The sequence below is a fragment of the Mirounga leonina genome, unplaced genomic scaffold (genome assembly GCF_011800145.1).
Source record: "Mirounga leonina isolate KUSES-001 unplaced genomic scaffold, KU_Mleo_1.0 Mir_200, whole genome shotgun sequence".
Taxonomy (NCBI): Eukaryota; Metazoa; Chordata; class Mammalia; order Carnivora; family Phocidae; genus Mirounga; species Mirounga leonina.
In genome coordinates, this window is record NW_023270503.1 from 5,220,466 (window position 1) to 5,233,734 (window position 13,269).

General features: G+C 36.3%; 1 protein-coding gene across 1 annotated transcript in view; it reads right to left on the reverse strand.

Annotated features, from left to right (window-relative positions):
* Positions 1-13,269, reverse strand: part of NLK (nemo like kinase) — a 168,918-nt gene that overhangs the window by 64,801 nt on the left and 90,848 nt on the right. The window contains exon 2 of the mRNA XM_035027743.1: positions 5,177-5,306. Coding sequence (XP_034883634.1) covers positions 5,177-5,306 — 130 coding nt within the window. The remainder of the gene's footprint in view (positions 1-5,176; positions 5,307-13,269) is intronic.

A 13,269-nucleotide genomic window follows, 5' to 3' on the forward strand; every position in this document is an offset into this window, starting at 1 on the left:
ATTTTTAATAGAGTTGTAAAAAGTATGCCAAGTGTGTAATTTGATTAATTTTTACACAAAGTATATAATATGATGATTTTTTTACTCCATGGTTAACATCTAGATCAAGAAGTTAAGCATTTCAACACCCCAGAAGGTCCCCTTGTCCCTTTCTGATCAAAACCCATCCCTGCTCAGAGGTCACCACTATTCTCATTTCCATCACCACAGATTTGTTTTGCCTGTCCTTGAACTTTATACAAATTGAATCATAAAGAATGAAGTCTTTTGTGTATGACTTTTTTCCTCTACTGTTATGCCTATGAGATTCATCCCTGTTGATATGTGGATCAGTGGTTCATCCTTTTTATTGGTGTGTAGTATACCATCATGTGAATGGACTATTAACACAATGTACTTAACCAGAGTACTGCTGGCAGACATTTCGGTTGTTTCCAATTTCTAGGTATTACGAATAAAGCAGCCATGAACACTCTTGTACATGTCTTTTGGTGGATATATGATTTGTCTTGAGTATACCAAGGAGTACAACTGCTGGATCACTGGGTAGGTGTGTATTTAGCTTTAGTAGAAACTACCAGTTTTCCCAAGTGGTTTTACAAATTTACACTCTTACCAGCAATTTTAAAGTCTTCGGTTAATGTGCATTCTTGTCAACAGTAGGTATTGTCAGTCTTTTTGATTTTAGCCATTCTGGTGGGTATATTATTATCTCATTATGCTTTTAATTTACCTTTCTCTGATGACTTTGAGCACTTTGTCATATGCTTATTAGCCATTTGGTTATCCTCTTTTGTCAAATTCCTGAGTCTTTTACTAATGGGCAAAGTTCTTGATTTGTAGAAGCTCTTTATAAGATATATGATGTTTAGATATAGAATTCACAGTTCAAAAAATGTCAAGTAAAATATTTACTTCTAATGGTCTTCTTCAAATGCTAAATATTTATAATTGTCTATCACATAATATATTCTGGAAACAAGTTTTTTGTTGAATATATGTCTGAGGCCTGTCCTTTCATTCTCTTAACTTTTGATGAGCATTAATTCTTAAGGTTAAAAGCTGTCCAGTTTAGCAATTTTTTTTTTTTTTTTTAAATAGTAATGCTTGGAGTGCCAGGGTGGCTCAGTCAGTTAAACTTGATTTAGGCTCAGGTCATGATCTCAGGGTCATGAGACCAAGCCCCACGTCAGGCTTCACGCTGAGTGTGGAGACTGCTTAAGATTCCCTCTCCCTCTTCCTATGCTCCCCCCTCAAAAAACAAACAAATAAATAAAATAGTTAATGCTTTACTTGTCTCATTAAAAATCTTTGCTTATCTCAAAGTCACGAAGATATTTTCCTATGTTTTATTACAGAAGCTTTATTATTTTATCTTTCACATTTAAATCTATAATCTATTTTGGATTAATTTATGTATCTGTTGTGAAATAGACTTTGTTCAACTTCATCAAGACTGTCTTGAGTATTTTAGGTCTTTTCCAATTCCATAAACTTTAGAATGTTTGTCAATTTCCTCACACACATATATACAAAACCCTACTGGGTTTTTGATTGGGATTACATTGAATATAGAGCTCAACTTGGAAAGAACATGCATATTAACCAAACTGACTTTTCCAATTCATGAACACGAGAATGTTTCATTTTAAATACATGAAGAAACTGCCCAGTACCACAAATTTTAGGCACAGAACAAACAAAACCAAATCCACTGAAAAGTAAGCCAGTCTACAGCATCCTTTGTCTTTTCACACTCCCTAGCAGCAGAAACATTAGCATAAATGTCTGCAGCTAAACAGCATGTCTGCATTCAGAGAAGTGTCCTCTTGGTCCCATATTGGTATGAGTTAGGTCAGTCTACACAAAGGAAAACGCATCGTTCTTCTTTGCCTCTACTACCTCCTCCTCTTTGTTTTCTCTATCCCTCTAGAGTATTTCAGAATTAAAAGACTGGGAAAAAGTAACTGAGAGAGATCACTGAGGTTATCATGCCAGACTTGGAGATTTCTTTTTTCTGTCACTTTCATTTACTTACTCATTCTTCAAATAGACTGACTGCCTATTGCATACTTAGTGCTATTGCCTAAGGACAAGAAAAAGCCCCAGATTTGTATTGCAGGGGATCTTTGCAGGAATCAGTGGACCTTTGAGGGGGCTCCGAAAGGGCTTTAGAGGACTAGTGAAAGCCTAACATGACATAAATATCATGTGTATGTGCATTTTTCCAAAAGAGCTTTTATCAGATTCTCAAAGGAGCACAAAACTGGAAAAACAAAAAACAAAAAACAACCTCAATCACGCCTTCTCCATGCTGATAATATGACAATTATGTGTGTGCATAAACACATGCACAAGTGCATAGGTGGGTAGAGAGTATTTTTGCCAGGTTTTGTAATAGCTCAGATTCTGACTAGACTCTAAAGATAAGCCCAGCCAACAACAACCTTTAGAAAGTTAAACCCATTACTGTTTCTCTAAGTTACTACATCAAGGTGAATCTATCCTTAAAGAAAAGTGTGTGTGTATATCTCAATCAGTCAGATCAACTAAAATCAATGAATTTGATACAGTGACTTTTTTTTTTTTAAAGTAAGCTCTATGCCCAATGTGGGACTTGAACTCATGACCCCGAGATCAAGAGTTGCATGCTCTACCGACTGAGCCAGCCAGGCACCCCTGATATAGTGACTTTGAAGGTTCTGTTCAAAAGAAAATCCAAAGCCTCCCAGGGCTTTGTAGCTATTCATGTGGAGGATACAAAAAACATTAAAAGCCATCCAAATTAAAATCCAACCTTCCTACGGTGGCCAGGGTAATCTTTCTAAATGCCATTTTCATCATGACATTCTTTTCTTCTCTTTCAAATCTTAATCTCAAAAGGCTCATTTTAAGGTTTACCTCCTCCATGTTTAAAGCATCTCTGAGCTTCTAAGTCCACAACAATTTCTCTTTTCCTTAATATTATGGTACTTGTGTGACATTCACCTGAGCTTTAAAAATTACAGATCCCTGGGCCTCAACCCCAGAGATTCCAATTTAGTGGGTCTGGGATGAGACCCATGAATCTGCCTTTTTAAGGATCACCGTGGTGATTATAATATACTTCTAGATTTGGTTGCTCAGTTTTTTCCATGCACAAAACACAGACTGTCTTGCATTAATATTTAACTATGCAGGTAGTCCTCCCAGAGCACTGTAATCATAGTATTCAACACATTATTAAACTCCTTAAGGTTAGAAAGCCCTAAAGCTGAACAGTTTAGGAATATAGGATGTGCAGAATACATGTTTTTTGAATTAATGAACATGGGCTCTGAAGCAAGAGAGACTCCAACCTTGTGCCACCCTGACCTTGGGCAAGTTACTTAACTCTAAGCTTTGGTTTCCTTCTCTGCAAAGTAAGGATAACAAACCCTATCTGACAAGATTTAAGGATTAAATGAATTAATGTATGGAAAGCCTCTAGGTACATCCTGACACATAGGAATAAGTGTTAAATACCTGATCCCTCAAAAAAGGACATTTTAAACCTTTTTTGTATCCTCCACATGACCTAGCACTGCCTCTATACAGGACAATAATAGACATTTGTTGCCTTAACTACATCAAATACCAGTTGCTTCTCAGACTGGCATTGCACACATAACAGGTAATGTGGCACTGAGACGCTTCTGGAGATCTCAGAGCACAGCATAAATTCATGATATATAAAATAATGGTGCCATACCATCTTCATCTCTAACCATCTGTCTCACTTTTGAATATTCCCACGGAAGTCACAAGCACTCACTTATGATAGAGCTCAGGAGCTCCAACTGGTTGCTATGTTTTGATAGGTATGATTTTCAAGAATTTTATTTCTTTTCTTATGCTACTCACTGACACCACCTTTTTAACTTAATTAGTTACTCTATAGGAATGAGTCACGAGCAAAGATACCAATATATATAGATAACAGCCTATTACACCATCCCTCCTTTATAAAAGAAGCCAAGATAGGTCTGAATATAATAAATCATTGAAATCCTTAGTTAGCAAATTTCTTCACCATGGATACCTTTACTTGAGTCTCTAACAATGTAAATAACGTTTGTCCTCTTTGATGTTGGGATGCCACTCAAATTCAAGAAATAAATAACTAAGCAAGCACTAGACATCTTTCTAAATCACTTACAAAATTTGAGGGACCAGTCATAAAATAGCAACTCGAGTGGTATTTTCAAAGTCACTGAAACAAACACATTTTTAGGCAATTCCAATTGACTGAAAGATAGCAGTAACTTTTTAAAAAAAGTTTAAGGAAAATGGATGTCAAGGAGTAATCAATAAGATGAAATATGTCAAAGCAAGGAATTTCAAGTAAACATATCTGTTTGATATTCTTACTTTTACCAAACACCTCAAACTACAAATTTCTCTCTTAAAGTGAGACCTACACTTTGGTCAAAGTTCTAAAAGTTCCTGTGCAAACAAGCAGTCAGACTCACAAGGAATTACTATATTATGATAAAGTTTTTATTTTAGCTATTAAAATAACGTGGGTTGAGTACCAAATGAAGAATGTGAGGCAGTTTTTCTTATCATATGAAATCGAAAACTCCAGAGTCCAATGCTAAGATCCCCAGGTAAATTTTACATGTATCAAACATTTACTTCAGGTTTGAGGAGAAGCTATCTCTCAAACCACAATGATTCTTCTATTCACCCATGAGTCTTGACTTCTCTCAACACAGCCATAATAAGCTAACCTATGTTACTTTAACAGCTATACTGTTTTTTAAAAGAAGAAACTGTTTCCCTACATTTTTAAATTAATCTCTTATTTCAAATATTAAAGGTTAAGAATAAAGCATTTAAAATCAGGGACCAATTATTTCCACTTAAATCACTCATACTACATATTACACTCTATGTTAAATATTAGTATCATTCCTCAGCTGACTATTAACATTTTCTTTACATCAATTAATGTTTATCTGTTGATCAATACATCTTAGAATTCACTTAAACTTGCTCATTTTTGACAAAAAAATGGTCTAATTTGTCTCAGGTTCCCAAACTTCTTAATAACTTGCACATCCCCCCCCCCTTTTTTTTTACTCTCTTTTGCTCTCTACTAACACAATTAAGCATGCGTAGGAAAAAGTCTATCCCAAAGACCAACTTCACTTACATTATCATGTTTAAAAAAACACAACATCTTCAATTCCCGGAAGACCCTTTTGCAAGAGACCAGATTCTGGAAGACGTTGGGCATCTTTTTGAGTGCTACTCTCTTTCCATCTCTTGGATCTGTTACTGACCTAAAGAAGCAATATTTGGGGGAGAAGGAAAAAAGAAAGAGAGAAATCAATTCCAAACTTTGTCCTTCAATGTTTCAGAGCATGACAATCATCTTTATCTTAAACTACTCAATCCACTTAAACAGTGTTTAAGATATCAGTGAGAAAGAAGAATTAAAACAAGTACACACTTAAAATCAAAGGGAATGTTTAGCTCATCCAACTTAATTGCCATGCTTTTTTTTTTTTAATTCTTCTCTAAATTTCTATAAACACTTTTTCTGAGAGGTCACTTAAGAACACATCTTAGGTAGGAGGGCTATTAATGGTAAAGCCATTTTAAAGATGAGGGGGTGTACAGATTAATACAACTGAAGTCAAATTAGTTCATTCTCGGAACCAAATTCAAGATGGAAGAGATGTTCATTCAGATGTCATTACATTTAGTTCAATATAGAGAACACAATTTAATTATTTTGGCTTCTTACATAAATGAACATCTTTTAGTAATATGGATTTCAATCCCACCAGTAGCTGAACAGTGTCCCCTCCTCATAAGTCCGAGTGCCAACTTAGGGCCATAGCTTCTAGATTATGAAGACTTCTTCCCTTTTGCTTCTTATAAGGCTCTTGGTGTGGTAATTGTGCCTCCTGTAGTTTTTCTTTAATAGCTCAGTGTCCCCCCTTTTTTATCTTTTAGTCTTCTAACACCTGTATATCCAACTCCTTGTATTACATTTCCCTATGTTTGACATACTAGTATGGTTTCCATTTTTCTGACTGGACCCAAACGATACATATTAAATCAAATAGTTAAAGGAAACAAAGCAATAAATTTGTTAAATATGGCCAACTGACCATTTTGCAAGTGATTTTCCATGAATTATCTTAAAGCTTTTCCTTCCACCCATCACATATGACTGGTTGTCCTTGTAGAATTTATTCCTGTCAAATTTATTTTGCGGATTCCTGCCTGTCATTCCTGGCTACCATTATCTTTCAGTTCCAGTTTCAGTTATCCAATGCTTTGGCTATCCCTCCCAGATTTGTGTCATTTAAAAAGTCTGTTCCATAGGTCATCAATGACTTTATCCAAGTTATTAACAGGACAGAAGAGATCTCTGCAACAGATACAACACTAGAAATTACTTATGAGCCTGACCTCCAATTATTATTGAATTACTTATTTAATTAACTATAATCACTCAGTTTATTTCTTCATCTTGTCCACAAGAAATCAGACACTCATCAAATTGCCTTCCTGAAAATGAAGCATTACTGTTACCTACCAACCTGTCTAAAAACTATACCAAACTTCTTTATGAATACCATGACTTCTTTATAAATTCATCTTAGTGATCACTACTTCTTTTCTTAGGTGCTCATGAAACTCTTAAATGGTGCATTCTACTATTTAAACAGCATGAGGACTCTATTCTTACGTTGATTGAAAATTTGGTAAAACAATTAAGAATTATAATTTTTAGGTTTTCAATAGCTTGAACTGTCATTCGCAATTATTCTTTAAAAAACACCTACCCAGTGCTCCCTTTAGCAGGACATATACTAAAACTGGAACATAACAGATTAGCACAGCCCCGACACGCAAATTTATGAAATGTCCCATATTAAAAAAACCAAAAAAACCAAAAAACCCAAACCCAAACCCAATCCAAAACACTGCCTAAAAATCCACATAAAGGTAAAATAGGAAGGAAACTGGGTATAGTATTAATTCAGACTATTAAAAATATATATTTTTTCCTATTCAATACCACTTCTATAACTAGACTAGAAGACAAAAATGTCAAATAGCAAGGGAGGAAAATTTTGGACCACACAATGTGTTTCATTGTCAATGTCTCTTGAGACTTCCTTAATGTAGAATAGTTACTTAGCATTCCTTTGTCTTTTAGTAACACTGCCATTTTTTTTTTAAAGATTTTATTTATTTATTCATGAGAGACAGAGAGAGAGAGAGAGAGAGAGGCGGAGGGAGAAGCAGGCTCCCTGCAGAGCAGGGAGCCCAATGCGGGACTCGATCCCAGGGCCCTGGGATCACGATCTGAGCCAAAGGCAGATGCTTAACCGACTGAGCCATCCAGGCGTCCCATAACACTGCCATTTTTGTAGCTGCTCCTCGATTTGGGTTTGTGGTGTTTTCTCATGATTAGATGCAGGTCAGGCATTTTTTTTTTAAAGAATTTTTTTATTTATTCATTTGAGACAGAGAGATACATAGAGAGAGAGAGAGCAGGAGCAGTGGGGAGAGGCAGAGGAAGACGGAGAAGCAGACTCCCTGCTGAGCAGGGAGCCCAACGCAGGGCTCGATCCCAGGACCTGGAGATCATGACCTGAGCCGAAGGCAGACGCTTAACCATCTGAGCCACCCAGGCGCCCCACAGGTCAGGCATTTTTTTTTTTTTTAAGATTTTATTTATTTATTCGACAGAGAGAGAGATAGCGAGAGCAGGAACACAAGCAGAGGGAGTGGGAGAGGGAGAAGCAGGCTTCCCGCGGAGCAGGGAGCCCGATGTGGGGCTCGATCCCAGGACCCCGGGATCATGACCTGAGCCGAAGGCAGACGCTTAACGACTGAGCCACCCAGGCGCCCCAGGTCAGGCATTTTTAACAGGAATAACTCAGAAGTGAGGTCTTCTCAGTGAATATATTATGAGGCACATGATGTCAATTTTCCCCATTTCTGGTGATTAACTTTGATCACTTGGATGAGGTGTCTGTCAGGTGGCCACACTGCAAAATTACTTTTTTCCCTTGGTAATTGTATAACTGTTCTATACCTCATCAGACTTTGACCCATGGCCTTTAGCATCCATTGAGGATTTTTGCCTGAGTCAACTATTACTATGACGGTTGCCAAATGGTAGCTTAATAATTTTAACATCTCCAAATAGCTAGTCTGCACAATAAATATTTGTTTAAAAAAATGAGTAAATTGATTTAACACAAGGCCCTTTCCCCAGGCCTCATACAGCAATACTTCCTAACTTCTGACTTCTTACTGGTCTTGACTCTACTGTGGTGAGGAGAGCTGCTCTACGATAAACCTAATCCTGGCCCAAGGTTAGTACTGTGCCTTGCAATGTTGTAAGGTAAAATTCACAAAGCAGCATTTTATTTTATTATTCATGCAAAAGCCAGTCATGCCTGTGGCTGGTAACAATATAACTCTAATGAATGTGAATGGCTGTGCAGTAATTTCATGCCATGTTGAGTTTGTTCTCTCTTAACTTGAGGTAGCAGATGCTTTAGTTCAGCTCAAACAGTACCACAGAACACAGATAAGTGTGGAAGCCTGTCAGGAATTCTATTTTTTTTTTGTTACTGAAAGGCTTGCTGTGCTTAGTTCTTCTGTGACTGCAATACCCTGGTTATTCCAACTGTACTTGTTAATGAAGCTCCAGCTGTAGAAATGATGAACAAAATTTAGGGCAACTTGCCTTGTTAAAGAAAAAAAGGTGCCATCCCTTACAATTCACTTACTGGTCACTTTCTCTACTAAATACTGGAAGCCTTATATAAAACAGTGCATCTGTCATTTTACCTCATTATCTTCATGCGCAATCAAGTTACACTAAATACAGTTTTAAGGGTTGTGAAAAAAGAATCCTTTCTTACATCTGCCTCAAGTACATCAATCCTCTACACTGAGAATACCAGTTCAACTGTTTTTTAAACAGCCAGAAGAATCCACAAGCCATTCTTCAGAGAAATATAGTCAGCCAAAAGAGTACAAAACCAAATAGGAAGATTTTTAGATCTGGTGTGGTTGTTTTGTTTGTAGAGCTTTCTTAATCCTAGGAAACTCTGACCACTGCCACAAATCTGCTTAAATTACTGACAGGTAGAAGGGTTAGAATGAAACAAGAATGAAGCTTATTGGGGATACATTCCCAGGCACTAGAACCTAACATTACAACAGCTTTAAATTAGTATAACTACTAAGCAAGATCTCCAAGAAATTATATGCTCCACATTCATTTTATGTGAAGAATCTTTTCCCCACATGGGTTAGCAGTTTTAAAGTTCATGTTTCTGATACAGGTTTTTAACTATTCCAAGCAAATAAATAATTTATAATGAGAATGTTTCACTCGGATTGAGAAAATCAGGTTCTTCTAATTCTATTCACATAAACTTGTAATCAGCAATCTTCTATTTTTTGCTATACACACTACAATTACTACGTCAACTGTACCAATACAGTACGTATCTCAGTAACAGAACCTCTTAACTAGACTCTAAATATTTAGATTATTGCCTTCGTGTTCATTTTGATATTCATTTCCTTAAAAGTTATTTTTACTTGTATTTAGATTAAGTCAGCTTGAGAAAACAATCGCAAACTATGAGGTAAAATTTTTGACAACAAATAAATCTAAAAAAATGTATCTTATTTGTACCTTAGTCCCTGTTACATGTTCAAGGACACTATAGGTTAAGGAATAAAGAATTTATTTTTACATCTCTTTGGTCTTTCTAACCAAAATTTTAACAGGCTACAGTTTGTGTACTTTGACATAATTTATAGAGTTGCACACCGTTCAGAGGAATAAATTTTCTAGGCTTCCCTGCCTCCACCCAAAGACACATGAAAAAAGATTCTCATAGTTAGGTAATTTGTTCCATCAGTTGGGGTTTTCTGATGTTTGGTTTTTCTTTTGTATTTATCCAAATTTGCTATTTGCTGAGTTAGCTCTATATATAAGAAAGAGATCTTCAGATTTGTTAATCTGATATTACAAGGAAAAAAGACTAAACCAAAGCAGTGAAATGGTTCATTCTTTTTCTCATATCCTCACATTCCACTATTGACCAGAAGAATCAAAACATCTACATTTACTTGAAAGAGTTAAATATGAACTTAAACATCCTCTGACTCTGTTGTTTAAACAAGTGTAAAGAGCAATGATCCTAGCAGGTGAGACATCACTGGGCCATTCTGATCTGTAGTGAGGTCCCCAGGGGTGCTGATAAGGGAGGAGAAATAAGACACAGGCAAATCATCCAATATCAGGCTGGCATATTTATTTTCAAATACTTGTTACCAATGAATAAGATCTAACTTTTAAGACCTCAATTCCCCATCAATTACCATTGGTTAAGTTAAAATATAGGCACAAAATCCTCTTATACTAATTATTGTTGACCTGAGAACAATTTTTGTTCCTTAGACAGCCATGAATTAATAATTAGTTTCATCCTTGCTGCAGATGCTGGGAAAGACACAGAGACTTATTCCTCAGTCACTGTCGAATATCTTTGTGAGGAGTATGACTTGCTGCAGGAAAGTTGCCACACTGTCTTTTCAATAGGGATTTTCTCATGTTCGAGGGTGAACATGACCCAGCCTAGCCTGCCAACTCTAGGAAGTTTTCAAGGCCACTAGCCAGTCTTCTCCTAGAAACAGACCCATGAATATTGTGTGGGAAGGAGAACCACCTGCAATGAAAGACAGGTTTCTTTCCTTTTTTTTTTTTTTTTTTTAAGATTTCAATTATTTATTTGACAGAGAGATAGAGAGCCCAAGTAGGCAGAGAGGCAGGAAGAGGGAGAGGGAGAAGCAGGCTCCCTGCTGAGCAGGGAGCCCGATGTGGGGCTCAATCCCAGGACCCTGGGATCATGACCTGAGCCGAAGGCAGACACTTAACTGACTGAGCCACCCAGGCGCCCCTGAAAGACAGATTTCTGTACAAAGATACAAAGGAAAAAATTTACAACTGTACCTTCTTCTTACATTTTAACAATTTATGGCAAAAGAAGTTATAAAGGATAAAAAAAAAAAGATGTCACACAAAAAAGTGCTTGCTTTTAATCCCACTGATGACTTCCTGAAAGATGTGTATTCAGTAATAGGAATACTGAGAAATATAAAGTTTTTTTTTTTTTTTTTTAAAGAATGGCAATTTTTGTTGCACATTGGGTTTACAAATATAGAAGACACCAAATGAAAGAATGGTTTTGACGGTGTTGAAAAATTGTAATGAATTTAGAAAAGCAAAGTTCACATCATTGGAAAAAAATTTGTGTTTAATTGGTTATTATTTAATATTTTAGTGGCTAAGCTAATATTTTAATTACTTAACATAAAATTTAAGTCCTAATATGCTGTTAGTTAAAAGCAAACTGAACATACCAACATACCAGTAAAATTTAATTTTTGAAATAAAAAGGAAAATCTGAATATGGCTTAGAATTATGGTTATAAATCAAATGTCCATATTTTCTAGGAATGTATACTTAAGGATATATAGATGAAATGACATGAGAGTTAAGATTTGTCTTAAAATACTTCATCAAGAATGATTGTTGAAACAAATGAAGCAAATGTTGGTAATTATTGAATCTGGTGATCAGTATAATGAGGTCAAACTATTCAAAAATACAGAACATATATGTTTGAAAAATTTCAAAATTAAAACATTGAAATAAAAAAATTCAAGATACTATTTATAATATAAAAATATCTGGTATCTGGGATTAAAGCTAACAAAAGCTAAGTAAGCAACGCTTCTACATAAAAATACTAAAAAACATTATCAAGAGAAATTAAAGACAAATAAATGGAGAGACATACCATATTCATGGACTAGAAAACTCAATATTGGGGCGCCTGGGTGGCTCAGATGGTTAAGTGTCTGCCTTCGGCTCAGGTCATGATCCCAGGGTCCTGGGATAGAGCCCCACATCGGGCTCCTGGCTCAGCGGGGAGCCTGCTTCTCCCTCTCCCTCTGCCTCTCTCCCTGCTCATGCTTTCTCTCTCTATCTCTGCGTCTCAAATGAATAAATAAAATCTTTAAAAAAAAAAAAAAGAAAACTCAATATTATAAAAATTTCAACTCTCCCCAAACTGATTTATAGGTTCAGTGAAATACCAACCAAAACCCCAAAAGGTTTTCTTTTTGTGGAACTACACAAGTCAGTTCTAAAGTCTTTACGGAAATGCAAATAAGCCATGGACTGCTAAAACACTCTTGAAGAAGGTGGCAAAAATTGCTCTACTACATATGAAAACTTAACATAAAGCTACAATAGTTTAGATAACATAATTTTGGAGCAAGACCAAAGAAATAGAAATATGACCCCAAAACAGATTCTCACATATACAGACACTTGGCTTGTCATAAAGGTGTCTTTGTAGATAGGAAGGCTGTACCATAAGCTATTGTTTCTCAGCTTCAAACCCATCTGTCTGAACACAACTCTATAAATATTGGGGCTATGACTCTGCAAACCACATTTTGGTTTTGCTAACTAGTTCCATGTTAGGCTCTGCCAACAGGGTGCTTTAGAGAAGACTACAAGGCTGGAGGAGGTAAAGGGGACTTGCCCCTTCCTGTGAGCTTCCTACCTGTCTCTTGTTTCTGTGTCACCCTAGCAACACTTCTTCACTCCCAGCAGTGGTAATGCCTTCCTGTAACTGCAGCTGAGCCCAGTTTATAGCTTTCCCATTTGCAGAAGCAGCCTCACTGCATCCTCCACCCCAGATACCAGCACCAGTGAGCTTGTATCCTCTCCTTAGATACCTGAATTTCTACTGCATGGGGTTCTAAGTCTTAATAATTCCAACCTCTTCATGATACTCCTCTAGCCATAGCTAGAGGTAGCTATTACTTCCATGATACCTTAGTGTTTCTTCTTGTCTTTTTAATTACCTACAACTTTAAACTTTACAAACAACTTTACAGCTAATTAGCATCCCCCCAACTTTAAAAACTCTATTTAAATAACTGGTATGGTTTCTTTCTCCTCATTGGACCCTGACAGATACAACATTCTTTTCAAAGCATGGTATAGAACTAGATACCCATACGGAAAATCAGAATGAATCTTCACCCCTACTTCACTCCATACACAAATTCCAGGTGGATTGTAGATATAAATGTGAAAAGCAAAATCATTCAGCTTTTAGAAGAGAACATGTAGTAGAATATCTTCAAGATACTGGGGCAGGGAAAGATTT